This window comes from Equus przewalskii, chromosome 2, assembly GCF_037783145.1.
Source record: "Equus przewalskii isolate Varuska chromosome 2, EquPr2, whole genome shotgun sequence".
Taxonomy (NCBI): domain Eukaryota; kingdom Metazoa; phylum Chordata; class Mammalia; order Perissodactyla; family Equidae; genus Equus; species Equus przewalskii.
In genome coordinates this window covers 46222624-46248655 of record NC_091832.1, presented here as the reverse complement: position 1 = coordinate 46248655, position 26032 = coordinate 46222624, and the positions used below count along the sequence as shown (strand labels likewise).

Below are 26032 nucleotides of genomic sequence, written 5' to 3'. Positions count from 1 at the left end.
AAAAAGCCCAGAAATCAAATTCTAATGAGTATTCTTCTTAAGACAAGTTCCGCAATGGCAAGGGGCAGTTCATTAGTTTTTAGTTGCTTTGAGGCAATTAGTCAGGTTAGGAGTGACCATGACAAATTTTAAATTTCATTCTTACCCAAGTCTTCGAAATCTCTCTGCTTGATACGGTACGAAATATTCAGGCAGGCTTTCACTGATGTAGAACTCAATTTTACTTGAGATCATATACTGGTGAGCAAGTAACTGGAGTTTTCTTATTCGACATCTCTCTACCATTTGAAGAACAATTTCTTGCGGAAACTGGCAAAATCTGAAAGCAAATACATTTTTGTTTTTTCTGCACGGTGACTGCAGAGGGTTTCCAGATGTCTGCATCCCACTCTTCCCCGTAATACGGTAGGTCTGTAGGAACTGAGGATACAAGAGGCCCATGATGCTAGTCCTGCTCTCTCCGGCTCTGCCAGTGGGAGCTGAAGCTCAGAGTTAAAATTTGATTTGATCTCCCTGCCACGCAACGTGAATCACACTTTTGGCAGCTAGTAAATGGTTTGAAATGAAACCTGAAGTTTATTATGGGATAAACATATCAGTCTTTTTTTTTTTCAGGAAGATTAGCCCTGAGCTAACTACCGCCAATCCTCCTCTTTTTGCTGAGGAAGCCTGGCCCTGAGCTAACATCCATGCCCATCTTCCTCTACTTTATATGTGGGATGCCTACTTCAGCATGGTGTGCCAAGCAGTGCCATGTCCGCACCTGGGATCTGAACCGGCGAACCCCGGGCTGCTGAGAAGCGGAACGTGCGAACTTAACCGCTGCGCCACTGGGCCCGGCCCCAAACATATCAGTCTTAATGGGCTGTACTAGTGGGCAAGACAGACCAAAGGACTTTCCGCAGGAACCTAAACTTCAGGAAAGGCACAGGCTTACGGAATCCTGAGTTATGAGTGAAAAGCAACAATGAGAGTTGAAGGAGTGCCGACCATATGCGCTCAGCAGTCTGGAAGAGAAGCCCACAACTGTCCACATGGGACTTCTAATTTTGCTTAGAAGCAATGCAGCATGTTAAAAACCTAAACGAGAACCGGGTAGAGAACCACAGTGTCAGCAAAGACCTCACACTGCAATATACGGTCATGACCGAGGCACTCGAGCACAATACTTAAAGACAGTATATGCTACATATGTTGAGCTGGCAAGCGCTGGGTTAATGCAACAGTGGGGCATCAGTGCACTTGGAGCAGCAGCATCGAGGGCACTGGAGCACTGAGGATGGGTCAGCTGAGAAAGGCCCTTCCACCAATAGCATCACTGCTCTCCGTGAGCTCGGAGCCCCTGCAAGTGTGCATTCCTGCCCACTGGCTCTGCCCGGCCCCTCTCATCACATCTCTTCCACCTCTCTTGCCAGCAGCCCCACCCTCCCCGCTCACCCAGCTGAACTGCACCAGAGGCAGCTGGTCCCAGCGCCGGACTCACCTGGCCTTTCTCTCTACCCGACCACTCCCACCAATAGACAAGCGCACTCTAGAAACCCTCCTGTGACCCTGCGCCCCTCTCCAGCTCTGGCCGCACTTCTTGGCTGCCCGCCTCAGCAAAGATCATGCAGGAGCCGTCTGCAGTCACCAGGGCAGCTTTCTCAAGCCCCCCTTTCCAAACCCTGCAGGCCGCTTCTGTCCCACACCTCCCTGTCACTCTTGTGAAGGCCACCACTGACCTCCATGATGCCAAGTGCAATGTGGGCTTCCTGGTCCTGACCTCACTTAGCCCACGTGACTGAGCCCACAGGACCACCCCCTCTTGGCTCTCCTCCTAGCTCAGGCCTCCCTCCCTTTGTCCAGCCTTCAGTGTGCCCCTGGGCTAGGTTCCAGGCCCCCTTCTCCATCTACACTCACCATGGCGGATCCTATCAGCCCCGTGCTTATCAAAGAACCCCAACTGAACATCGCCCTGAGTCCCATCCTGTAGTCTAGTTGGCGACTTGTCATTTCCATATAGGCATCTGAAAGACACCAGATGTGACACAGACAAAACAAACTCCTGACCCCAGCCGCCCCATCCTGCCCAGACCGACTAGTCTCCTCCTTCTGCAGCTTCTCCCACCTCAGCAGTGGCACTGCCACCCACCTAGTAGCCCACACCTATCCTTAAGCTTCTAAGAGAATGACTAGGCCTATCAGTGGTGAGGCCATCTGGGGCCTCCCCCCAGCTCACTGCTGAGTAATGAGCACCCAGCATCACAGGAGGCACGTGGTGAGCACCCCAACCCTCAGGGGACAGAACAAAAGAAGAGGGAAGAGTGTAGAAAGAAGCAGGCTGAATGGCTGCAACTCTGTGGAAAGCTTTATGTTTACCTCTGAGGGACGTACAAGGATGGACAGGGAGAGGGTGTGATGAGAAAGTGGGGCCGGTGGCCACGGATGGAATGGACTCTAATTCCGGGGGCACACTCGCCGGGTACCTCCTAACACCGAGTTCTCAAAATGCATAAGACAGGTGCCTTTGGGGCAGGAGGGCAGCTGGAAGCAGTGGGAAAGCAGGCAGCTCATGACACAGATGCTGTTCACCTTGATGGCAGTCAAGTGCTGCTTTGGACACTGAAAACATCAGAACTTGTGGTGAGATCTTCTAGACATAAGGACCCCTAGTAATCTATTATGAAAAAAAATCCTTTATTATTAAAAAAACCCTCCAAAGCCGTTCAAAGAAAACTGAGACAACTGACAAAATCTGGAAATTGTATACTTTTAAAAATCCTTCAAAAAAAGATTTAGGGGCTGGCCCCGTGGCCGAGTGGCTGAGTTCACATGCTCTGCTTCAGAGGCCCAGGGTCTCGCTGGTTCGAATCCTGGGCGTGGACATGGCACTGCTCGTCAGGCCATGCTGAGGTGGCATCCCACATGCCACAGCTAGAAGGACCCACAACTAAAAATACATAACTATGTACCAGAGGGCTTTGAGAGAAAAGGGAAAAAATAAAATCTAAAAAAAAAAAAAAGATTTAGCTACAAATGTAGCTTATAGTTTATAGATGAATCAAAAACATCTTTCAAGCTGATTATAAAATGAAACAATACATTTAAAAAGCCTAGTATGTATCTACCTTTTCAAGATAAAGTGATAGCTCTAGATTTCTTTTTGAATAAAAATAACTTGGCAATAAAAAAATTCATGCCCAGAGGTTCTAGTGGTTGGTATAAGCTTCGGCTCTCTTAGAGAAGCGTGTCTCACCCTTCAGAGTCTAGGCTCTTCGAGCTCCTGGTCATGGAAGGGTACAGGAGGAGCTTCCCGCGCGTCCGGCACGCCCGAGGCCGGCCCAGGGGAGCCATCTGTCCGGGCCTGGAGCACGCCCTCTCAGACCTGGGCTAACAGAGTGGCCCGTCCTCTCTCTAGGGGACGCAGTTGGAGGGTATTTTCTTTTGCCTTCCTGCTTTAAGCTTGACCTCGGGGAACACTCTGTGTTGAATTCAGAAGACCCCAAGCGAAACCGAGGTTGAGTCTGTGGTGACCAAGGTACATATATCCCTTTCTTTGGTGTAGTCTGAAAGCTAACTACTAAAATGACTACAGCTCACGCCTTAAAGAGATGCATGTCAATGCACGAAAGCAGCATACTAGTGCTGTCTTGATAAATATTCCTAACGGGGTACCCTCTCTGTGTATGTAAGTACCTTTAATCCACAGGTAAGCACAAATGCAGTCCGCAGGAAGGACTCTGCTGAAGGGAAGTGCTGGGGGGGCAGGGGAGTGCATCTGCGGATGACTGTGGCCCCAGCCGCCGGAGGAGAGGCAGCGCTGGACTGACCGGTGAGTCTGGGGCAGCTGCCCGCACGGGTGTGCTCCCACGCTGCCCCCCCGGCCCGGCTCCCGCAGGTCAGGCTGCCCTGGCTGGGCAAGCACACGGCCATGGCGGGTTTGGTCCTAGGAAGCCCACCTGCCTGCACAGACAGCCCCTGCCCCAGTATCAGCCTCATCAGCGACAGAAGAGCCGTCTGTCCCCAGCTGCTTTCCTCTTTTGTTTCATTCCTCAGCTCATACAGGACTGGGGCAGGGAATGGGAGTCTCTGTTGGGTCCCCTCAAAAACTCCAAAAGGAAAACAGATTTTAATTTTAAATGGAATTTATAGTCAACTTTTCAGCAACATATCTTCTGAATAAAAGCAAGTCCTAAGTATATATACTGAATTTAAAATATCATACATATTTACACATTTACAAGTTAGGAGCAAATAGTACTTCTACTCAGACTTGGAAAACAAGTCATGAGGAGCAGGGACAGTGAGGAGGTGACAGGACTGGGTGTGTGACCATGAGGAACGGGGACACTGAGGAGGAGGTGACAGGGCCAGGTGGGTAACCATGAGGAGCCAGGACACTGAGGGACCAGGTGGGTGACATGAGGAGCAGAGACACTGGGGAGGTGAGGCAGCGGGAGGCGAGCAGGCCTCACAGGACCGACACCACCGACGTGCACGAAGCCCGAGCAGGCACTCGGCTGCTAAACAACTCTGACTCCGCCTTTGGTGAAGAGTGAACATCTCTCAGGAAAAGACTCAAATGTTTCAGAGAAATACTAACTAGTATTACATTACTCAAGTAATGAACATTTTTATAAAGGTGTGCAAATATTCAAGACAAATTCGAAAGAGACCTTTTAGGTTAAAATTCAGCATTATACAAAAGCAGTTAGATACAAAATATTTACCAAGGAGCACAACCATGAAAGCAAGAAATCTGCAAACACAAACTTCCGTCCAGAACACGGATGAGGATGTGATACCCGCACATGGTCAGGGAACACGGCTAAACCACCATGGGGGACCACTTTTCTTCCTTCTACTCGTCCATATTTGTGCCTTTCTTAAGTGAGTATGGGTTAATGTGATAAGGGAAAAAGATCCAACAAATTTTCCTTAAAAACGTAACCACAAGGAAAAAATCCATCACGTAACTAGACAGATGACAGTGCAGTACAATCTGATGATCCCGGGGTTCTCATGTCTGAATTATAATAAAATTAGCAGCTTAGAACGAAAGGAGCCCACGTGCCCTTCAGAACCCGTGCCACCCCCAGCCCATGGCCCCCTGTCCAGCCCACCTCGGTGACCTCCACCCGCTGACGGTTGGTGCATGGATCATTAGCTCCCGGGCACTGAAGCCGTCTTCGTGTCCAGACGAGCTGACAACTACAAATCCAATCTTGTGGGGCATTCTGTGAGCTGGGGCTGTTTATAAGAGCAGGAAAGACTGCTTTAGAATAAAGGAACTGAGCAACATATTCTAACCACATTATAACATGGAAAGTGTTAGTCATGCCTTGCTAACATACAAAGTAATTCACAACATATTCAGAATTTTTCCATCACATTGAAAGAGTCTGTTTTTTTCTTAAGTGCTTTTTATAGGAGCCTCTACTTGTACTTAAAGTATCATTTAAGTTGTCTCAACTTCTCCCGAACATATGTCCAGAGAGCATGACCAGTGCTGTGGGTTGAACTGTGTCTCCCAAAAAGATCCATTCAAGTCCCACCGCTGGTACCTGTGCATGTGACCTCACTTGAAAACAGGGTCTCCGTAGACGTAATCTAGTGAAGATGAGGTCATACTGTGGTAGGGTGGGCCCTACTCCAATGTGACTGGTGTCCTTACAAGAAAAGACACACAGACACACACACACACACACTCAGGGAGAAGGCCATGTGACAATGGCCAAGCGACTGGAGCAATGCTTCTACAAGCCAAGGAATGCCAAGGATTGCTGGAGACCACCAGAAGCTGGAAGAGGCAGGAAGGATCCTCCCCTAGAGCCTTCAGAGGGAGCATGGCCCTGCTGACACCTTGACTTTGGACTTCTAGCCTCCAGAGTAAATTGTTGTTATTTTAAGCCATCCAGGTTGAGGTACTTTGTATGGCAAAAACAAAAGTTTTTTTTGCTAAGACGCAAATACTAAGTTTTTTATATTAGTTAAGAAACTAATACAATCAGCGTGTTAATAAGTTATACAAAAAAGAGCAGTTTAATCAATGGCGTAATAATAACTGCTGAATGAAAATGACCAGAGAAGAGAGAGCAGTACAGACAGACACAGTAAGTACAGAACTGTGCGGCAGAGCCTGGTGAGTGACTGACTTCTAGGAGATATTTACACACTGGCTGAATGATTTTTCAGTGAACCTGACTTTGTTCATAGTTAAACATCATTGCTCTGAAGGTGGACGTTGTGATGTCTGTTTTCGCCTGCTCATTTGAAAGCAGCACCTCAGTCGCAATTTCTCTGGGTGACTATGCCCTCCCCACACCCACATCTGCGGGGCTGCTGACCCCACCCCACGCTCCTCAGCTCCCTGCCTGCAGCGGGCATGTTTCCCGGGCGCAGGCCTTCCAGGAGCTCCACGTGGCTCCTCAGTGAATGGCTCAGGGATGGGAACATGAGAACAGGACCCAGTGGACCAAGGCCACTCAATCCCAGGACTGGGCTGGCACAGGTGGGAGAGAGCAGCTTTCCTCTTGCTGGGCCTGTGGCAGTGGGATAACATTTGTCTGGAGGTGCTGGAGGCCGCCAGGCAGGAGGTGCTGCTGGAGAGTGGGGGGACGGGGGCAGCAGTGCTGAGAGGCATGGACACCTGCGAGACTTTGGTTCACATTTAAAACCCCAACTACTCATGGACTTCCGGTCACTCTCCAGTCACTGAACCAATCAAATTCCTCTTCAATTCAAATTCCAGTTTGAGTTAGGTTTAAGTATCTGCGGCCAAAAGAGTCCTCACTAAAACAGAGGATAAAGAATTTTCCAGAAAATTCTCTGGGGTAGGACATACTATTAACTGAAATTCTCCACAGGAAGTAACATATAAACACCTCACATGAAATTTTGCCTTTTAAACATGCATGAGCTGGATCTTTCTTTTACTTTCATTGAGAACCTGAAGAAGAGTACATCAGTAAATCAATCATTGGCTGGCATCTAATGTTTCTTGGAATGTACGAACAAAAGCATTAAAAATAGAATGATAAACCACTATTAAAGATCTAGTTTTTTATATACAAAGTTCACTGCAGATGTTATAGTATAGCAGAGGAAAATTAAAGTAGACTAACCCAGAAAACCAGGAAAAGCAGGCATAAAAAATGGACAAGTGTGATTTAAGCCACGGTGCGCTGCACAGCCCCACCCTCGCTCCCAGCACCCCGGGCAGGAAGGGGATTCCTCCCGGCACCCGCCCTCTCCACCCGCCATCTACTTCTGCATCTCCACCTCCCCCTCCCAATGCATCGAGTGGGAAGTCTCATTGGTCCTGCCTTTGGAACGGCAATTCTTCTTCCTCTGTCTCTCTTTTTCTCTATCTCACTGTCTTTAGACAACAGTAACCACGGCCAGGTCTCCCCACCTGCAGCGCTGCCCCTGCCCACTCGCCCTGTGCTCCTGCTGACACACCCTCCTTATGCCCAGCCAGCTCACCACCATCTATGCCCTAGCTCAGGAACCCTTGATGGGCTCCCTGTCCAGGGCCAAAGGGCTGACTCCGTGTCCTGACCCAACTTGTGGTTCTGAGCCTCACTTCTTGTTCTGAATTCTAAAGTCTATCCCTCTGCTCTGAATGCACCAAATCCTTTGATCTTTAGGAGCAGGGGCTGTTACTTCCTGTGCCACCATGAAAATAGTAGGTGTCTATTAAATAGTTTCAACTGAATGTGATTATCTATCTTAAAATGCGGAATACTACTCGTATTACCCACATGTGTATAGACTGACTCCTTCACACAGCCCTTCACCGGCAGACGGACACTTCCCGCAGAGCACTCAGCGGGTGAGGGACTGTCCTCAGCACTTGACACAGACTGATACCTTCCTAACAACTCTGATGTAAGTTTCGTCACCCCAACTTTGAGAGGAGGAAACTGAGGCACCCAGAGGCCGGTGTCCAGGGTCATTCAGCTAGTAAGCCCTGCAGGCAGGGTTTGTTCTCAGCCGGTCACGTGCCGTGGTCAGGTTCCAGAGCCTGACCTTGACCAGTACTCTGCTACACGCTAAGATTTAAACATAGGGCCTCTTAAGTTGAAACAGAGGTGTGTCCACTATACTATGTTGTTTCAATAAATCCAAAACAAAGTGCTGGCATTTACGAACCAGGTGGGAGAAATGCCTGGGCACTGTAGTGGCAACGTTGTTACCTCAGTTTCAGGATTGGAAAAGGATTCCTTTCTAGCCATGCCCATCTAAAGCCCTTCCCCCTTGCACCCTGGGGTCCTCTGTGTAAAACCTTCAAGTGTTGCAAGAGATACTTGGGGGTGTCACTAAAGGGTGCTATTCTTAGGCTCTATAAAAATCACCCTTAACATTTTGAGAAGAACCAAAGCTCTGCTGGGTGCTCAGTAGCACGCGGGGCCCCAACTGTCCTGGTGCACAGGAGCGGTCCTCGTCCCCAGATGGCATTTCTTCCCAAGCAGCAGCCGCTCCCTCCCCACGGCTCCCTTACTGCACCTACTGGTCCCGGCACGGAAGAAGCTAACTCCGGAGCTCCTTCTAGAAAGTACCTGTCAATACGTATCAGGGGTACCGACATCTATGCATTAAACTGAAACAATTTAGCAACTTTCAAACATTTTGCTACAAGACTAGGAGACAAAACTTGTTTCCACTTTTCTTTCTAAGAAACGTAAATGTTACACAATTAAATGATTTTTGGTCAAGTAATTTTAAGGATTGAAATCCCAGAATATCTGAAATTTAAGAGTACCAAAAAAAAAAAAAAAAGGGGGGATCAAGACGGAAGCCGCCTAGGGCAGAGCCACCTTCTTCCCGCATTTTGGTCAGTCTTGGAGCCCTGGGTCACCGCAGCTGAGCGTCCAGAGTAGGGGGGATCCGAGAAGCGGCTCCGACGCTAAATCCAGGAACCGAGCGGGGCGCACCAGGGGCGGGCCCGGGGCGGTGACGCAGAGCGCAGGAGCGCCCACCCGGCCCGGCGCTCCGGACCCCGCCCCGCCGGCCCTCCGGACAGCAGGTCCGGCCCACACCCGCGAGGCCTGGGCCTCAAGCCCGCCCGGGCCTGTGCCCCGGCCCGCGCCCGCGCCCGCGCTCCCGGCCAGCTTGGGGTACCTGTCAGGACCGCAGGCCTCGCCCGGACCTCCGCCCGCACGACCCCCTCCGCCGCCCCTCGGTAGCGCCACGCCGTCGGCGGAGCTCAGGTGGCACCTCCTCCGCCGCCCCGGGCCGGCCCGCACCCGCGAGCCGCAGCGGCGCCGGCAGCAGAGGAGAAGCCGCGGCCGCCAGCGTTCATCACCCGGGCTGCGGCCGCCGCTCTCATGACAACCAGGCCGGCCGGGCCAGGACATCGCGCGTGCGCGACCCCACCCCGTTGCGCTGCGCATGCGCACAAGATAGGGGCCCCCCCCACCCCCGCCTTCGCTTCCCCGGGCTTTCTGGGTAATGGAGTTTCAGGAGGACGGCGCCTGCTCACAGGACGAGGTCGAGCCTCCGCTTCCCTGGCCACCTTGGTACCGGCGCTTTCGGTGACTGCACATGCGCACAAGGTGAGATCGCGCCTTCCTCTCTCGTGCCTTCTGGGTAATGTAGTTTCCGGGGACGGCGCGCGGCCTTCGTCACCTCAGCAGAGCCTACCCCGCGCAGACGCCAGGGGCCAGGGTGAGGCCCTGAGTATGTTTGCGGTGTTCCGGAAGCCCAAGACGTTCAAGCTGCGGGCCCTGCACAGCCAGAGCAAGTTTGGGGTGGCGGGCAGGAGCTGCGAGGAGGTGCTGCGGAAGGGGTGCCTCCACCTGCAGGTGCCCGCGGGGCGGGGGCTGGGCCGGGGGCTGGGTGCCTCCACTTGCAGGTGCCGGCGCTGGGCCGGAGGGCTGGGTGCTGCCGGGGGGCAGGGGACTGGTTGCCTCCACTCGCAGGTGCCGCGGGCCCGGACAGGGGCGAGGGCGTTGTGCCAGCTTGCCCAGAGTGTGCTGGGTTGGATGGGACAGTGCTGACCGTTCATCTTTTGCCACCGGGACTGGTGGAGCTCTGGCCGCGCCGAGCGCACAGTGTGTCACCGAGTCCTGACACGTCCTGGAAGGGGGGACTGTCCACGTCGCTCCCGCAGGCGGAGAACCCGAGCACGACCACAGTTGACGCCCTCCCCACCACGTAGCAGAACTCTAGGCGGGTACCCTCTCACTCTTCACGTGGGTTGTCACGGAGTCCATGACAAAATCCAGTGAATCGGTGAAAGGCCCTCATTCCACAGAGGAGGAAACTGAGGCTCGGAGCCACTAAGTAACCTGCCGTAGCTATGGAGTAAGGGGCCAGCGTTGAAACCCAGGACTAGCTAAGCTCAAAGCCCAAAGCTGGTCCCCGGGATCTTAGCAGAACCTCTGAGTGTGCATAGAGCTGCTGCGAGTGGGCGGAATTTGGGTCCTCCTCGGGCTTCCAGTGCTGCCTCGTGCACCCGGAGGTGCCACATCTCGGCAAGCAGCTTTAGTGAAGTCTCGGCCCTAGTGTTCGGGTGCTGATCTGCTTGGGAGAAATTTGGGAGAGTCAGAGGTGCTGCTTTTCCACTTCAAAGCCGGAGGGTGTGGGAGATGTCTGAGCTCCAGGGGATAAATCCCCATTTCGTGTGCTACCAGCAGGCAGTGGGCCTGACCCCTTGAGTCCCTAACTTCTTCCTCCAGCTCCTCAGCCCCATTCAGAGGGAGGGGGACTGTGGAGGGCATCTGGAACACCTCCCTCTTCTGACCCTGCGGGACGTGACAGCTCTGGCCTGACATTCAGGAACCTGGTTCTAGTGCACATCTGATAACTCGCTGTGTGCTGCCGAACACAGCCGCTTGGCCTCTGTGTGCCTCAGTTTCTCCTTGTGTGAAATGAAGGGGTTAGGCTCAGAGGCCTCTAAAGGCCCTTCCAGCACTAATGTCCTAGGGATTTCAGCCATCATTCTTGTTCATATTGTATTAGTTTCCTTGACTGGTCTTAGACCTGTGCTGGGGTTGTGAGTGTGTACATGTGTGGGGTAGTGGGTGGAGGAGGTGCTATAAAAATTCATGAAACTGATCAGTGTCAAGCAACAGAGAACCAAACCTCAGCAAACTAACGGTACTGTGTGCTGGTCACACTTCTGTAGACAGAAGCAATAAGTCATTTGCAGTAAGATGTTCTCCTTGATTGATCAGTGCCCAGGAAAAAACGAGGGCCTTAAGCGGGGGTGTCCTGACGAGGGGCCTCATTGATGGGATGTATTTACAGGCTTAGTGGAAGCAGGCATGCATCATTTTCAGAAACAGGCTTCTGTTTTAAGCGCCCTTGAGGAGCTCATCTTGAAAAGGTCCATGTGGTGAATCCCCAAAAGCAGTCACCAATGTATATGTATTTTTATGTGACTTTTCATATTTAGAATGCCCTACAGTGGGTGCCGTCATTTCGACACACTGATTCTTTAGACACTGAGTGCTTGTCTCAGGTGTTCGTCCTGCTGTAGCATGCAGAGCATGATTCTTTAAAACATAGTTCATTCTTGTTCTTTGTGAGGATTGCAGATGAATAGACCTCATGTTTCTGCTCCGAGGGTGGCCCACCTGAGACCACCCTTGTAAGTGTCCTGCCCTGCTCTCCCCTCTCTCCCCAGCTCCCTATTGCTGGCTCCCGCCTCTGCCTCTATGAAGATGGCACGGAGCTGACTGGAGATTACTTCTGGAGCGTTCCTGACAACTCGGAGCTTGTGCTTCTCACCAAGGGCCAGACTTGGCAGGGCTGTAAGTGGTAGAGACCTTGGAGATTGGAGGGGAAGCAGGTGGGGCTATGGAGATGCTGAGGCAAAGGATCTGATAGATGTTTCTCTAAGGAAGATATAGAAATGGTCAATAAGCACGTGAAAAGGTGCTTGATGTCATTAGTCATCAGGGAATGCAAATCAAAGCCACAGTGAGATACCACTTCATACCCACTAGAATGATAACAGGTGCTGGTGAGGAGGCAGAGGAATTGGAACCCTCACACAAAATGGTGCAGCCACCGTGGAAAACACTCTGGCGGTCCTTTAAACTATTAAACAGAATCACCATGTGACCCAGACATTCTGTTACCGCCTACGAACATAGGTTCCCTACCCGCCACACAAGAGGTGCCAAATGATAACTGACACGCCAAACTGACGGCAAAGAAAGGGTTTTATTTTGGATGATGTCAGCCAGGAGACAGACGAGAGTGAGCCCTCAAACTCGTTTTGTCTCATCTCTTCTCATCTCCCTGAAAGATGGGAAGCAAGGTGTTTTAAAGGTTGCAAGGAATGTTTTTGCATGCGGGGCACGGTCGGGGTGGGGGGTATCTGTGGCCTTGCTGTTCTGAGCTTTCCCCCGAGCCTGTGTTCAGCCTTGTAAGGCTGCTTACGGAGAGGAGGGTGATAAGGGAATCCTGGTGGCTGTTCTTGGTTGTCTGTCTCCATGGATAGTGGATTCTGGAGCCGGGAAGCCAGGGAGTAAGCAAGGAATGAGTGCTTTGGTTTTAACCCCATATATGCTGGGTTTAATGTAGGGGAACTGATGTCAGGGCCAGTATCAATTCCACTCCTAGGTATATACCCAAGAGAAATGAAAACACATGTCCGCATAAAAGCTTTTACCGGAATGTTCATAGCAGCTTTATTCATAATGGCCAAAAGGTGGAAACAATCCACATGTCCATTGATGGACAAATGGATAAACAAAATATAGTGTATTCTACAGCAGAGTATTATTTGACCATGAAAAGGAATGAAGTCCTGACCCACGCTACAACATGATGACCCTACAAAACATCATGCTCAGTGAAAGAAGCCAGTCACAAGAGGCCACTTAGAATATGGTTCCATCCATGTGAAGTGTCCAGAACAGAGAAGTCTGTAGAGACAGAAAGTAGATTAGTGGCTGTTTGGGGGATGGAGGGGGAGGAGGATTGCTGAAGGATACGAGGTACCTTTTTGAGGTGATGGAATGCTCTAAAATTGAATGTGGAGATGGTTGCACAACTCTGTGAATAACTAAAAACTGTTGAGTTGTACATTTTAAATGGGTGAATTGTAAGGAATGGAAATTAAATCTCAATAAAGTTGTTAAAAAGAAAAAGAAAAAGAAAAGAAACTGCCACGCTCTTTTCCAGAGCGGCTGTACCGTTTTACATTTCCGCTGTGGATGTATGCAAGATGCAGCCTCTCCAGCTGTTGGCGTTGTTGCTGTTTCTATTGTAGCTGTTCAGCTGGGTGTGCCGTAATGTCTCATTGTGGTCTTAATTTGCATTTCCCTAACGGCTATTGGTGGCGAGCATCTTTTCCTGTGATCACTTGCATCTGTATATCCTCTTAGGTGAAATGTCTGTTCATGTCTTTTGTTATGTTCATGTCATTTTCTGATTGGATTTTTTTACTGTTGAGTTTTGAGTCTTTTCTAATATTCTGGATATGAGTCTCACCAGAGAGGTGGTTGGCAGACGTGCTCTCCTTCTCTGTAGCTTGTCTTTTCATTCTCCTGACAGGATCTTTCACAGAACAAACGTTTTTAACTTTGGTGAAGCCCAGCTTGTCCGCTTGTTTTGTCTCATGCTTCTGCTTTTGGAGTTAAGTCTGAGAATGCTTCATCGAGCCCAAGGTCCCGAAGGTTTTCTCCTCTGTTTTCTACATCAATTGCAAGGATGATGCAACTTTTCTTCTTTAGCCTGTTAAGGGCGCATTACACGGAGTGATTCCTGAGTACTGAACACCCTTGTGTCCTGGGTGACCGCGGCCATGGTGCACAGTGCATGTGTGCACTGCTGCCCTCTGTGCGAGGGCCATTAGGGCCTGGCCGACCCCGTGTGCACTGCTGCTTCTCTGTGAGGGCCGTTAGGGCCCGGCCGACCCCGTGTGCACTGCTGCTTCTGTGTGAGGCCGTGAGGGCCCGGCCGACTGGCTCCACGTGACACTGAGTGCTTGCTTGGAGGGCCGCTGCCTGGGGCGTGTAGATCGGCTCCAGGAGAGAGCAGTGCAGTGATGGAAGGCCTGGAGAGGAGGCCCAAAAATGCGGTGCTTTTGTTTGTGAGGGAGAAGCCAGGAGGAAGGGCAGCCTTTTGGAGGGTGCTTTCATTTGCTAAAGTGTGTCCCGTACCTCCCCATGGTTCTCACACCGCCCTGTGGGAGGGCGGCCAGGCCCGAGGCCCAGAGGAATGGGCTGGTTGGTGTCACGACAGGGTCTGGGGCCTGGGACTTCCTTGAGGTGTGGTGGTCCCCAGGTGATGAGGTGGGTGACGTGGGGACAGCCCTTCCCTGGCTGGGTGGCATGTGTCTTCCTACGCAGTGCTCCAAGGACTCCTGGCTTTTCCCTTTGTCCCCCTTCTGGTGGCAGATGTGAGTGACATCAGTCACTTCCTCAGCGTGTTCCACAAGCCGCACGAGGGCCTCATCCAGGCCGCCCGGCAACTGCTCTCTGGCGAGCTGGCCCCGCTGCGGCAGAAGCTTCTGGTCGACCTGCTGCACACTGTCAGTGAGAACATCGCGGCTGAGACCCGGGCCGAGGACCCGCCGTGGTTCGAAGGTACCTTGTGGGTTCGAGGTCTGGGAGGGAGCTGGGAGTGGGAGGGCTTCCTCCGGCCGGACTCGCCTGGAGGACCCGGGTTCTGTTCCAGTTCCCGGAGTGAGGGGCTCCCCAGCAAGGGGCTTGCCTGGCTCCTCTGCTCATGGCTGGCCAGAGTCCGGGCAGCCCTGGGACTGGCCATTTACTTCTGTTTATTTTTTAATTGTGGAAAAGTATACATAACACAAAACTTACTATTTTAACCATTTTAAGTGTACTGTTCACTAGTGTTGGGCACATTCACGTTGTTGTGCAGCCGTCACCACTGTCCCAGCATAGAATGTGTTCATCTCCACACTGAAGCTCTGCCCATTGAACACCAACGCCCCCTCCCCCAGCCCCTGGCACCCACCATTCACTTTCTGTCTCTGTGACTTTGACTCCTCTGGGGATGTCGGATGGGTGGAACCATTCAGTATCTGTCCTGCTGTGACGGGCTGATTTCACTCAGCATGATGTTCTCAAGGTCCATTCGTGTTGTACTTTGTGTCAGAATTTCCTTCCTTTTTAAGGCTGAGTAATATTCCAGTGTATGGGGGATGACATCTTCTTTATCCGTTCATCCATCCATGGACACTTGGGTCGCTTCCACCTTTTGGACTGGCTTTTTGAGCCAGTGGAAGCAACCCTGAGAGTCTGCAGCCCTCTTAGAAGAGGGAGGCTTGAGGTGCCACATGCAGAAGCCCCTCAGTGGTGTTTGAGATGCTCCATGCTGGTGAAACAAAGAACCCTCCCCAAACACACGAAACCAGAGACTGTGCACAGCCCTCCAGGGTATTTCTCAGCCGAAGCGGTTCGACCCGCCCGGGAGAGGACAGACATGGGCTCCAGGGCTCTTCTCTTCTTCCTGGCAGGTTTGGAGTCCCGGTTTAGGAGTAAGTCCAGCTATCTGAGATACAGCTGCGAGAGCCGGATCCGGGGCTACCTGAGAGAGGTGGGTCCACGTTTGTGGCAGGTGCGCCGGGCGGTGTAGGAAGCCAGCTCTGCTGTCAGGAAGCTGCGGTCCCCAGGTGGGCGTGGGCACGCCGCTTCATGGGCCCTCTGGCACAGTTAGCACCTGCCTCCCCTCTCCTCCGAGCGTGGTGCTGGGATCTGTCCCCAGCTGCTGCCCTTTGGCTTGGGCTGCCGTGCCTGAGCCAGAGCAGCTTTCGTACGCCCTCCATTTTGCATGTAATTTTCCCTCTGGGTTCCGAATAGAGCTCACTTCGGAGTGTCTTCCTGTATCAGGTGCTTCACTTTTGACGTGAACTTATCCCAAAGAAACATCTCTTTGTCCCCCGTTAGCTCTGACGGATGCCACACAGCAGACAGCTGCTTCTCGCTTTTCTCTCTGTGGCAAAGTACGGTTGTGTGAGCTCTGACAAGAGCTGGAAGGGCCCTGAGCAGTTGTGGGTCGGAGCTCCGACTCTGTGCGCTTTCTCCTCCGGGAGGCGTGAGAAGTAGGCTGATGTACATGTAAAGCTGAGACGCTCCCAGTGGAAACAGCGTTGCACCTCCAAGAAGAAATGAGTCCTTGGGTCCAGGGCCCGATGTGGTCTCTGTTCCACTTCCCTTTCCACAAGGAGCAGACCTAGCTGACAGGTGAAGTGCAGGGGAGAGGATGCCGCGGGGAGCCGGGCCTGCTGGGGACAAGGGAACGCGGTCCTGTCTGGGGGACAGTCTGGCTGCGGGGAGCCTGCACTTTTTCATGAGTCTGGGTTCGGTGCAGCTCCTTTCAGGCCTGTTACAGTAGGACAGATAGAGGAGGGGTGCATTTTGGGGCAGCTTCAAGAAGGGGTTCTGGGCCCTGACCTCTTTAAGATAAATACACGCACACACAGACACACACAGACACACACACACACACACACACACACACACACACACACGTCGGTTCCTCAGAATGTGCTGGCTCCAAGAGCCGAGGCTGCATGTCTACTGCCGCTGTTTCTGCCCTCTGAGCCGGGCCCACTGTGGCCGGCTGGGGGCCAGGCGCCTCCCACCGAGCCGGTGGGGCTTTGTCTGTTTTAACAGCACTGCTGCCCCTAAGCTCAGTGGTCGGAAGTCAGTCCTGAGGCTGTCTTGCCCCCTAACCTTGTAGATGGCTCTCACCCCCATGCCTGACTCTCCACACCCAGGCACGTGTCTTGGACTAAATTTTAATGTTTGTGGTAGAAAACCGCCCAGAGCTAGTGCTCCATTGAGATCCTGTGACGCAGAAGGAAGCCTCAGGAGTGGGTGTCTGCGGCCCTGTGTCCCAGCCCAGCTCCCTGTCGCTGCCCCTGTCACTGTCTGACCGTGGCCGCCCTGGTCCAGCCCCGCTCGCTCCACCTCCTGCTGGTGCCGAGAGCGTGCTTCCCGCACTGGCCAACCCGGCCCGTCTCCAGGCCGGTGCCAACCCTCTGTACTGTGTTAACATGCCTGCTGTCCTGTCGCTCCCAGGAGCTCATCAGGGAGGGGACAGTGGTCTCCTGGCCTCTGCCTGGTGCTCAGCACAGGCTTGGGTGCACCCAGCGTGCGAGTCTCCACCTGCATTTGAGTGGGCAGTGTGGGAGGCGGGGTGGGCGATGGTGACGCAGGGGCTGCTCCTCGAGTTTCTTCCCAGGCAGCACTGACGAGTGCCAGGGAGCCGGGGTGGCCAGGCTGCCCAAAGTTTGAGCGTGTTCTCTGCCCAACTGTGACCCAAGCTCCGTCTCATGGGCCCAGAGAAATTTTGCAGGGTTGGGCAGCCATGGTGTGTGTGAACTCAGAGCCTCTGACTGCAGGGCGGTGCCGGGCCCTCAGGCGCCAGGGTCTCTGAGGGCCGTGGTGTGAATGGATGGGAGCCGACGGTGGGTTTCAGGCATGGTGCACCAGTGTTCAGCGATGTCCCTTGGTTTCTTGAAGGTGGGCGCTTACTCCTCCCTGGTCGGCGCCGAGGCTCAGGAGGAGTATGTGCAGATCGTCGAGGCCATGTCCCGGAGGCTCAGGGCTATGAGTTACAATGGCAGCTACTTCGACAGAGGAGCTAAGGCAAGCCGGCTCTGCACGCCGGAAGGCTGGTTCTCCTGCCAGGTGAGCTGCGTGCTGTTTATCCTGGGGCCACCTGGTGCCTGCTGAGCCAGCCCTCCCGTGGCGAGGTAGGCGAGGACAGTCCTCCTTGGCCTGCCTGGGCAAGGCCTCATGAGGGGCAGCCCTCTGGGGAACAGCTCACGTTCAAGTGACCTTTGTGAGGACAGGCAGCCCACACCTCCTTCTTGCCGCCTCCCCCGGTTTCACTGCTGTGATTGCCAGGTTGGTCTAGCCTTCGGTGCTGATGACATCGGGGCTTTGGCGAGTGCTCGGCCCCCTGGGCTGTGGAGAGCACCTGAAGTGGGGCCTCTTGCCATTTACAAGCTGCAAATTGCATCTCCAGTAAAATCCCCTCCCGCGCTGGTGGTCTTCATAGCGCCACTGAGAGGTTGCGGAGCAGGATCCAGGGCAGGCATGGCCCCCCGCCCACAGACAGGCTCCTCGTGCTTCTGCCCTGGCAGTTCTTCCCATGGGTGATGCGCTCTGACCATCAAAACACTTCTTTCCAGCGGCTTCAGTGTGGACTTCAAATGAGCTCACCTGCTCTCAGTGGGTGTTCCCGGAGCCAGGCACAGCGAGGGGGACAAAGATGACTGACCTCGCCCTGACCTTGGGAGGCTCTAGGTCAAAGGCGTGTGCCAGTGAGGGCAGTGGGCTTCGTGCAGGGAGGCTGTGAAGGCCCCCGGCGGATGGGCCAGTCCTCTTGGGTGGAGTGGAGTTGGGGCTTCAGTGGGGAGGTGACGCTTTAGGGCGGAGTTGACGGATATGTGGGAGTCGGGGTGAGTGGGTAGTCCCTGTGAGGGGACTGGGTGGGCCCTGGCACAGAGGTGGGAGGCAGTGCACTCTGTGGGGTGACTGGCAGGTAGGTGGTGGGTGGGGCCATGGCCCGCAGCCCACATTGGACACGTGTCTGTGAACAAGTGGCTGAGCGTGCTGAATGGCCAGTTCTCAGGGCACCTTCAGCAGGGCACCCAGACTCTGTTTGAGCCTCTCCGCTGGCCAGTCTGTGTTGGGATGATGGGGAAATGTGGGGAAGCCATGTGGAGCAGACAGGAAGGGAACAGCCAGCGTGTGGGTCCTGGCCCCGCCCCCACTGGTGTGGGCCTCCGTTTCCATGAGGATGGCTGGAGACAATGGGTTTGTCTGGGTGTGGAGACACACACAGAGGCACACAGTAAAGGAAGCTGGTGTTCCTAACAATGGAGAACGAACTTGTCCCCTTTGCAAATGCAGAATGTCATGCTAGGATAACGAGGGATGCCCCTCCAAAGGTAGAATTCCTAATCGCCCCAAACAGGAGGCCATTTATCAGGGACTGACCCCCTCCTAGCTGGGCCTCCTTCTTCAGCAAATCCTCCAGCTGGCTGTGAGACTGGCGGCTCAGAAGTCACTCGTGGCCTTCACCTTGTTCCGTTTTGGCCCAGGGTCCTTTTGACGTGGACGACTGTGTGTCTAAGCACTCCATCAACCCCTACAGCAACAGGGAGAGCCGGGTCCTCTTCAGCACCTGGAACCTGGACCACGTGTGAGTGCGCGTTCCGCAGCGTCAGGAGTCTTCATCCTGGAGAACCACGTTCACTAACCCAAAGAGCGCCCACTGGAGGCTGTCCCTGCCGCGGTGCCCCTGGCTCGCCGGCTCCCTTGTGTTCACGTGCTGAGCTCGTGGGTTACGGACCCAAAGGTGTCATGGGTGGGCAGGGTGTTAGGGGCTGCTGGGCGCACACTGTGCATCTGCCCCTAACCCGCATGATGGGGTGTCATCCAGTGGCCGGTGGGCTCTGACAGGAGCTGGCCCAGATCTCCGTCCACATCTGTGTGACCTTGCGAGTGTCCCCTCTCTCACCTCCAGCTCCCACCTGTGGATGGAGTTGGTGGTCTGCATGCCTGCTTCGCAGGGCTGTGGGAGGAGGGGCCTTGCAGGGCCCAGTAAGCGGCTGTCACGGGTACTGCACCGTGAGGGCATCTCCTGTCTCAACCAGGCTGTGCTCAGAGAGCAGAAACTCTCGGCTGCTGGAATGTGTAGGGCAGCTCCTGCTTGAACCAGGATGAGCTAAGGTCTTGGCCAGCAGGATTGTTTTTATAACTATACTAGCTCATTCTATAAAAAGGGCAGAAATGGAAAATTTTATTATTGTAACTGAGACGCTTTCCTTGAATAGACAGTCATGTGCCACACAATGACATCTGGGTCAGCGATGGACTATATGTATGGTGCTGGTCCCACAAGATCAGTGCCATAGAGCCTAGGTGTGTGGCAGGCTCTACATCTCAGTTTGTGTGAGGGCATTCTGTGATGTTTGCACAGTGACAAAATCGCCTAACAGTGCGTTTCTCAGAACGCATCCCCGTCGTTAAGTGACACACGACTGTAATTGTATCCTTGCCCCGCTTTCTGAAGAAAGATCTTCAGATGCCCCTAAAATGGCTGGCTACAGTTGAGGCCCCCTTTCACCTGTCTGTAGTTAGCCCCTCCCCACCCTCAGGGACCGCTGTCCTGAGATGTGTGTGTCCTTCTGATACCTGTTTATGCACCTTTCCCATATGCGTTTGTGTTTAAAATACACTTCACGGAGCCTCGCCCGCTGTGCTTTTCCACACCACGCTGGGCGACACTGGTGCGTTTGTAGCTTTGCAACATTCATTTCACCAGTGCAGAGTGCTTCACTTCTTGACTCCAATTTTAACATCCATTTCCATATGTAGGCACGTAGGTTCTGTCCCCTGAGTGGGGTGCCTAGACGTGGACAGCGTCTGGAGGTGGCATCGTTGTCCTCACTCCCCGTCCTGCACGGTGTCACATGGACTGTTGGCTGCCCGGCTGATTGGTACCCTGAACAAAATGCTTGTGTGTTTCGTGGTCAATGCTCAGGTATATTCAGCAACATGTTGACCCGTGTCTGCCTGCATCTCACGTCTGGTTTCCCTTCTCACGTACAACGTGCTGCCTTCAGCATTTCTCTCATGAGGGTGTGAGGGGTCCACGGCCTCGCTGAGCGACCGTTTACTGAAGTGATTCTGGGTCGACAGGTGTCCTACCTTCAGAGCTTCCCAGACGTGACTCCAGTGTCTTCTGTGCTCGAGAAGCCTGCTGTCAGTCTGATCTCTGCCTTTTTTATGGCAGTTTTAGATTTTCCCTTTCTCTTTGAACATGATGTATCTAGGTGTAGGTCTTTATTTTAAATTCTGACTGGGATGTGTATTCTTTGTTCTGAAGACACGTTCTTCTTTAATTTTGGAAAATTCTTCAGCATTTATTAGTATTGCTTTCCTGATTCCCCCATTCAGTTTCTCTGGAACTCTCGCCGGCCGGGTGCTGGACCTTCTGGTTCTGTCCCCGTGTGCTGTGCCTGCTCTGTCATGTTTCCAGCTCTGCTGCTATGTTGCTGCTGACTTCCTGCCATGCACTGAACTGTGTCCCCAGAATTCACATGTTGACACCCTAATCCCTGATGTGACCATATCTGGGGATGGGACCTTCAAGAGGAGACTAAGGTTACATGAGGTCATAAGGGTGGGGCCCTGATCCCACAGGATGGTAGTCTTCTAAGAAGAGGAAGAGAGCTCTCTCTCTGCCATGTGAGGACACGTGAGAAGGCGGCCGCCCGGGAGCCAGGAGGAGGGCCCTCACGGGAACCCACCCCTGCTGGCTCCCTGGCCTCAGACTGCCAGCCTCCAGAACTGTGGGGAAATTCTTGTTGTTTAAGCCGGCCTGTCGGGGGCGTTTTGTTTCGGCAGCCTGAGCTGACTGTGCACGTCCTGTGTGGCTCAGTGCACTGATTCTCTCTTCACCTCCAATGCATTCACTCTGCCCGTTGAGGACGTATTTCCTGCCTGGAAGTGGGTTCTTTTTAAAACAAGCCTTTTCATACCAGTTGTTCTGCCACAAGCCCAGCTGGGCTAGGATGGCGGGGTATCATGCCGAGAGACCAAAGAAACGACCCGGAGACTGCGAACGAGACATATAGGTTTATTGGGACTGACTTACAGGGAGTGTCCAGTGGCGGCTGGCTGGACGGAAGTGTGCACCCGCATCTGCCCCCTGAGAGAAGCTTGCTTAAGTAGGCACAGGAACAAAGGCTGCATGCTTGCCAGAGGGCTGTCCTTGGTACGACCAGCGGTCCCAGGAACAGAAGCTCACATGGAGGGGCTCTGTGTCCCCGTAAGACATGATGTTCTTGTGGGATAAAGGAGGATCCGGGCTGGCCAGGCCCAGATGGTTACAAAGCCCGGTAGCTGGACTGCCTGCCCAGAGGGGAACCAGAAGGACACACAGTTGCAATGGGCCTGAGGGTTTCTGCTGAGTAAGCAAGGCCCAGGCCCCACACCAGTCTTTTAAGTCACTTTAATCATTCATTTTAAGCATATTTATTTTGTGGTTGTGCGTGAAGAACGTAACTGCCCAAAGAGAGGTCTGGCCTTTGTCCCCGACCCCTGGGAAGTCACACCCCAGCCCTTGGAGTCTCCTGCCTGTTGGTGTCATTGTTCACCTGGGGCCATGGGTCCCTGGACAGGCTAACAGTGTGGTTAGGGTGGGGGCTTTGGGCTGCCTGTTTCAACTTGACCTCTGGGAGGGCTGGAGATGAGGTCAGCCACTTGGGTGGTCAGCCATGCCCATGTGACAGAGTCAGAGAAGACTCTGGACACTGAGGCTTGGGGGAGCATCCCTGGCTGGTGATACTCCACATGTGGTCACCACTGCTGCCGGGAGGAGTTAGCACTGTCCTCGCCTCACTGGAAGCTGCCAGACCTTTCCTAGGCTCTGCTCTGTGCCTCCCTTCCCTTGGATGATTTTAATCTGCATCCTTACCTTGTGATTAAGCCATAACCATGAGTATAACAGCTTTCAGGGGCTTCTGAGTCCTTTTAACAAATTATTGAACCTGAGGGTGGTCTTGGGAGCCAGTTACAGATGGTGTCAGAAGTGGGGGAGGTCTCGGGGATGTTCCCTGACCTCTTGGTGGTCTCCTTCAGATGCTTCTAGCCTGTGGCTCTTGGGGGTACTGCCGTTGGCTGCGCCTCTCCTGCCCATTGCAGTCTGTTCCTTATGCTGTTTGTGTGTCTGGAGTTGGAGTTCATCCTCAGTGGGAACTGTGTTTTCTGTAGACATCCTTCGTGCGCTGGCTTCTCAGAGTATCCCTACAGAGCGGCTTGCATTTGTTTCTGCCAGAAGCCCAGGGCTTTCAGTGGTTCCGAAACAACTGCATGTAATTTCTTGCTTGTGGCTCCCATACCGCGTGGTGACGTACAGTTGCTCTGTGCGCCTGTGTGAGAGGTGGGCCGAGGGTCCTGGTTTTCCGGTGACTGTGGAAGCCGGTTACACTAACAGTTCCCCGTGAGTCACACCTCCTGGTGTCCTTGCCTTGTGTGTTCCCTGCGCCCCACTCCCAACACTGAATCAGTTTCGCCGTGGGACTCCAGCAGACTGGACACACATGGGGGACACAGATGGGGGCCTGATAAGTGCTTGCACAGAGGAGCTTGTCCTCTTTGAATGCTGCCATCACCACATGAGGGAGCCTGACCTGGCCTCCTTGAGGACAAAAGACCCCATGGAGAAGGGCCAGCCCCCAGCCAACCGTCCAGCAGAGTGCAGCCGCATCATTAGGCCAGGAAAACCAGCAGAAGCCCTGCCAGGCCTGCCCACAGAAACCACTAAGTTTTGGGGGGCTGGTTATGAGCAATAGGTAATTGACAGTGGCTTCTCCTCCCTCCTCCCCAAGTCCTGGACTCCCCTGCAGCTTCTCTATTCCCCTGTAATGAGGGGAGCAGGGGTCTCAGTCCCACCCACCCTGGCCTCTCTCAGGACCAGAACCCTGGTGAGCAGCTGAAGGGGGGCTTGCCCCATGGATCAAGCACTGGTTTCTCTGTTGCTGGCAGCTGAGAAGCCGCCTCTTTTCTTTTGATCTATGTATTTTTTATAAAAAGGTGCCTTTGATTGCGTATTTCCCGGTCCTGTAGGGGAGAGGAATCAGTCTGGGCCGCGCTGTTGCCACCAGCCCTTCCAGCTGTGGGATTGCCAGTTCCGTCTTGCCAGGTTACAAGCTTTTACACTGGCTATTGCACAGCTTTTTGAATTGTTTGTTTATATGTGAAACAAGTTTACACAAAACACGTAACTGTTCTGAGTGGTCACACGTATGCATATACAAGCATAAGATTAGGACTAGGAACACTTACCAGTGCTCATGGGAGATTGTCCCTGGGGGGGGCCAGTGAGGTTAAAGGTGGAAGTCAGAGGGGACTTTGGCCTTACTGTAAGGTTCTATTTAAAAGTGTTCAGATAGCATTGTGCAATGTTTTGGTAAATCTACACATAGGTAAAAGTGTGGAAGCAAGCAGGCCAAATTGTTGTTGGGGAGTAATTGTGATGGGAATACGGTTGACTCCCATTTTTTCCTGTGTACTTTTCTGTATTGAAAAATATAAGCACCAATCCAATTTTAAAAAGTGAGACGAAGGAAAGTTGCTTGCATCGGGCTCTGCCAGGCAGACCTGGCCAGCAGGCGTGGCGACACTCAGTGATGACGCTTGGAGAAGCGCGTGAAGGAATGTCCCCAGTGCTCCTCCTGCTGACAGCTCATGAGGCCTCTCTGTGTCCTTGCCGCCCTGCTCCCTCTGGGGTTTCCAAGGTGGTTCCTTTTGAAATCTTAACAATTTTACTCGTCTTTTCCTGTAAGCAGCCAAACATGGTTTTATGTTTTAGCTACAACAACCAAATAGAAACTATATTTAACTGGCTCTGTGGCTTAATAGGAAACATGCCTCGGCAGGTGCTGTGGGATTGTGACAACAGAAAGTGACCGTCTCTAACTTTCTTTTGCAGAATAGAGAAGAAACGCACCATTGTTCCCACGCTGGCTGAAGCGATTAAAGAACAAGATGGAAGAGAAATAGACTGGGAGTATTTTTACAGCCTGCTTTTTACCTCGGAGAATCTAAAGTTAGTTCACATTGCCTGCCATAAGAAAACCAACCACAAACTCAGCTGCGACCCAGACAGAATCTACAAACCCCTGACAAAGCCAAAGAGGAAGCGGCCTGCTAAAAAGTGCCCGTGACCTGGGCACACACCTTGACCTCACGCATGGCCTGACAGTGTGTGGGTAATTTTAATAGGTGCTAATTAATTTTGGTCACTCCAGTAGTCTCTGGAAGAAAACTTAAAAAAAAATCTTTCTACAAATTCTGACTCCAGTATCTTTCTGCCTCTGTCTTCTGCACCTCTGAGAGCCCAGCTGCCAGAGGCCCAGTGTGGTGTGCTCCCTGGCGCCTGTGCGTCCTGGGAGTGCCAGCTGGCAGGGTCGGGAACAGTCCCTGTGCTCAGGAATCCTTTCCTCCTCTGACGTCACCACTGGTGTGTATGCTCCTGTAGCGTCTCCATCCTAAAACGGCCTCACGGCCAAACCTGGCCACTCTTGAGGGACCAGTTGTTTATGCGCCAGCTCTCTGCTGCTGCGTTTCCATCTGCCTTGGAGAGCTCCATCCTCTGGACTCTTCTAAATGCTCAAGAAACAGCTGTGACCCTTTTGGGGTAAAGTGTTGTACTCCATAAAGAACATACAAGGATAGTCATTGTTGTGTTATTTCTAATGCATTCTTTATAATGGCAAAAGCAGAAAACTCTCCAAATGTCTGTCTGTGGGGAAAGGCTGATGGGGGCCTCCTGTTGAACCATGTGAAACTGCTGTTTCTGTAGGTTAAAAAGGGTCAGACATCACTGATTTCATGATTCAACCTAATACGTCTATAAAATGCAAAACTATGTAGCAGTTTTAAGTGTTTATGTACGGAAATGGGGAGCTGTCTGTTAAATGCATGAGGCAAGCGCTTAACCAGGCAGAGTAGGAGCCGTTGGTTTTATAAAAGGTTCTGAGTGTATGTCACATGTATGACAATGCATACAGAGACAGCCTGCAAGGAAACACACCATCTGTGAATGGCAGTAATCCTGGGGGACAAGGTTGGGGTCCGAGTGGATTACAAAGGACTCATTTTATAAATTGTGTATTTTATAATACTTGAAGTTTTTGAAATGAGCATTTCATAATTTAAAAAAATTTAAAGTCAATGTTTTGTACTATTTGAATTTTTACATTTATTGTATAATCAGAAAAAGCAATAAAGATTTTTATTAAATAGGCATGTCAAAAGAGTTTGCAATCATTGATAATGACAAAAATAAGGATAAAAATAAGGGGTCAATGATTTTTAAAAGATTAACCCAATCGTCCCGTTTTCTTCTCTGAAATATAGAAACACCTTAGAATGAGCCAGTTCTAGATGCAGAATTTTAGAAGTTCCGTCTGATTAAGTGGCGTTTATCTGTCTGATCAGGAAGTGCGGAGGGCGAGCTGGCGCCCAGGACGCCTGGATCCTCTCCCCATGTCCCTCGTGCCCAGGCCAAACTCTCCAGAGCTCAGCAGCTGCCATCTGTGCAG

General features: G+C 52.5%; 2 protein-coding genes across 5 annotated transcripts in view; one reads left to right on the top strand and one right to left on the bottom strand.

Moving 5' to 3' along the window:
* The window catches only part of CEP104 (centrosomal protein 104), a 39542-nt gene extending 30193 nt beyond the window's left edge, over positions 1 to 9349 (bottom strand). For 2 of the 3 annotated variants that reach the window (XM_070604493.1, XM_070604504.1), the window contains exons 1-3: positions 9103 to 9349; positions 5103 to 5229; positions 146 to 319 (exon numbers count right to left, since the gene is read on the bottom strand). In XM_070604493.1, the coding sequence (XP_070460594.1) occupies positions 146 to 319; positions 5103 to 5215 (287 nt within the window). In that variant the 5' untranslated portion in view covers positions 5216 to 5229; positions 9103 to 9349. The remainder of the gene's footprint in view (positions 1 to 145; positions 320 to 5102; positions 5230 to 9102) is intronic. The other variant, XM_070604515.1, reaches the window with a different exon arrangement.
* DFFB (DNA fragmentation factor subunit beta) lies at positions 9309 to 25734 on the top strand. Of its 2 annotated transcripts, XM_008516677.2 has the most exons (7): positions 9566 to 9785; positions 11612 to 11738; positions 14337 to 14525; positions 15419 to 15498; positions 17430 to 17597; positions 19019 to 19119; positions 24418 to 25734. In XM_008516677.2, the coding sequence occupies exons 1-7, from the start codon at positions 9663 to 9665 to the stop codon at positions 24650 to 24652; spliced, it is 1023 nt and encodes a 340-aa protein (XP_008514899.1). In that variant the 5' UTR covers positions 9566 to 9662; the 3' UTR covers positions 24653 to 25734. The 2 variants fall into 2 exon arrangements, with proteins under 2 accessions (XP_070460797.1, XP_008514899.1); XM_070604696.1 differs by lacking the exons at positions 9566 to 9785; positions 19019 to 19119 and adding an exon at positions 9309 to 9536.
* Positions 25735 to 26032: the final 298 nt, after the last annotated feature.

Excerpts from the sequence above, each read along its gene's own strand:
- DFFB (XM_008516677.2), top strand. The coding sequence starts at position 9,663 with ATGTTTGCGGTGTTCCGGAAGCCCAAGACGTTCAAGCTGCGGGCCCTG. Across the intron at positions 15,499-17,429 it reads TCCGGGGCTACCTGAGAGAG|GTGGGCGCTTACTCCTCCCT; the intron begins GTGGGTCCACGT and ends GGTTTCTTGAAG. Across the intron at positions 19,120-24,417 it reads ACCTGGAACCTGGACCACGT|AATAGAGAAGAAACGCACCA; the intron begins GTGAGTGCGCGT and ends TTTCTTTTGCAG.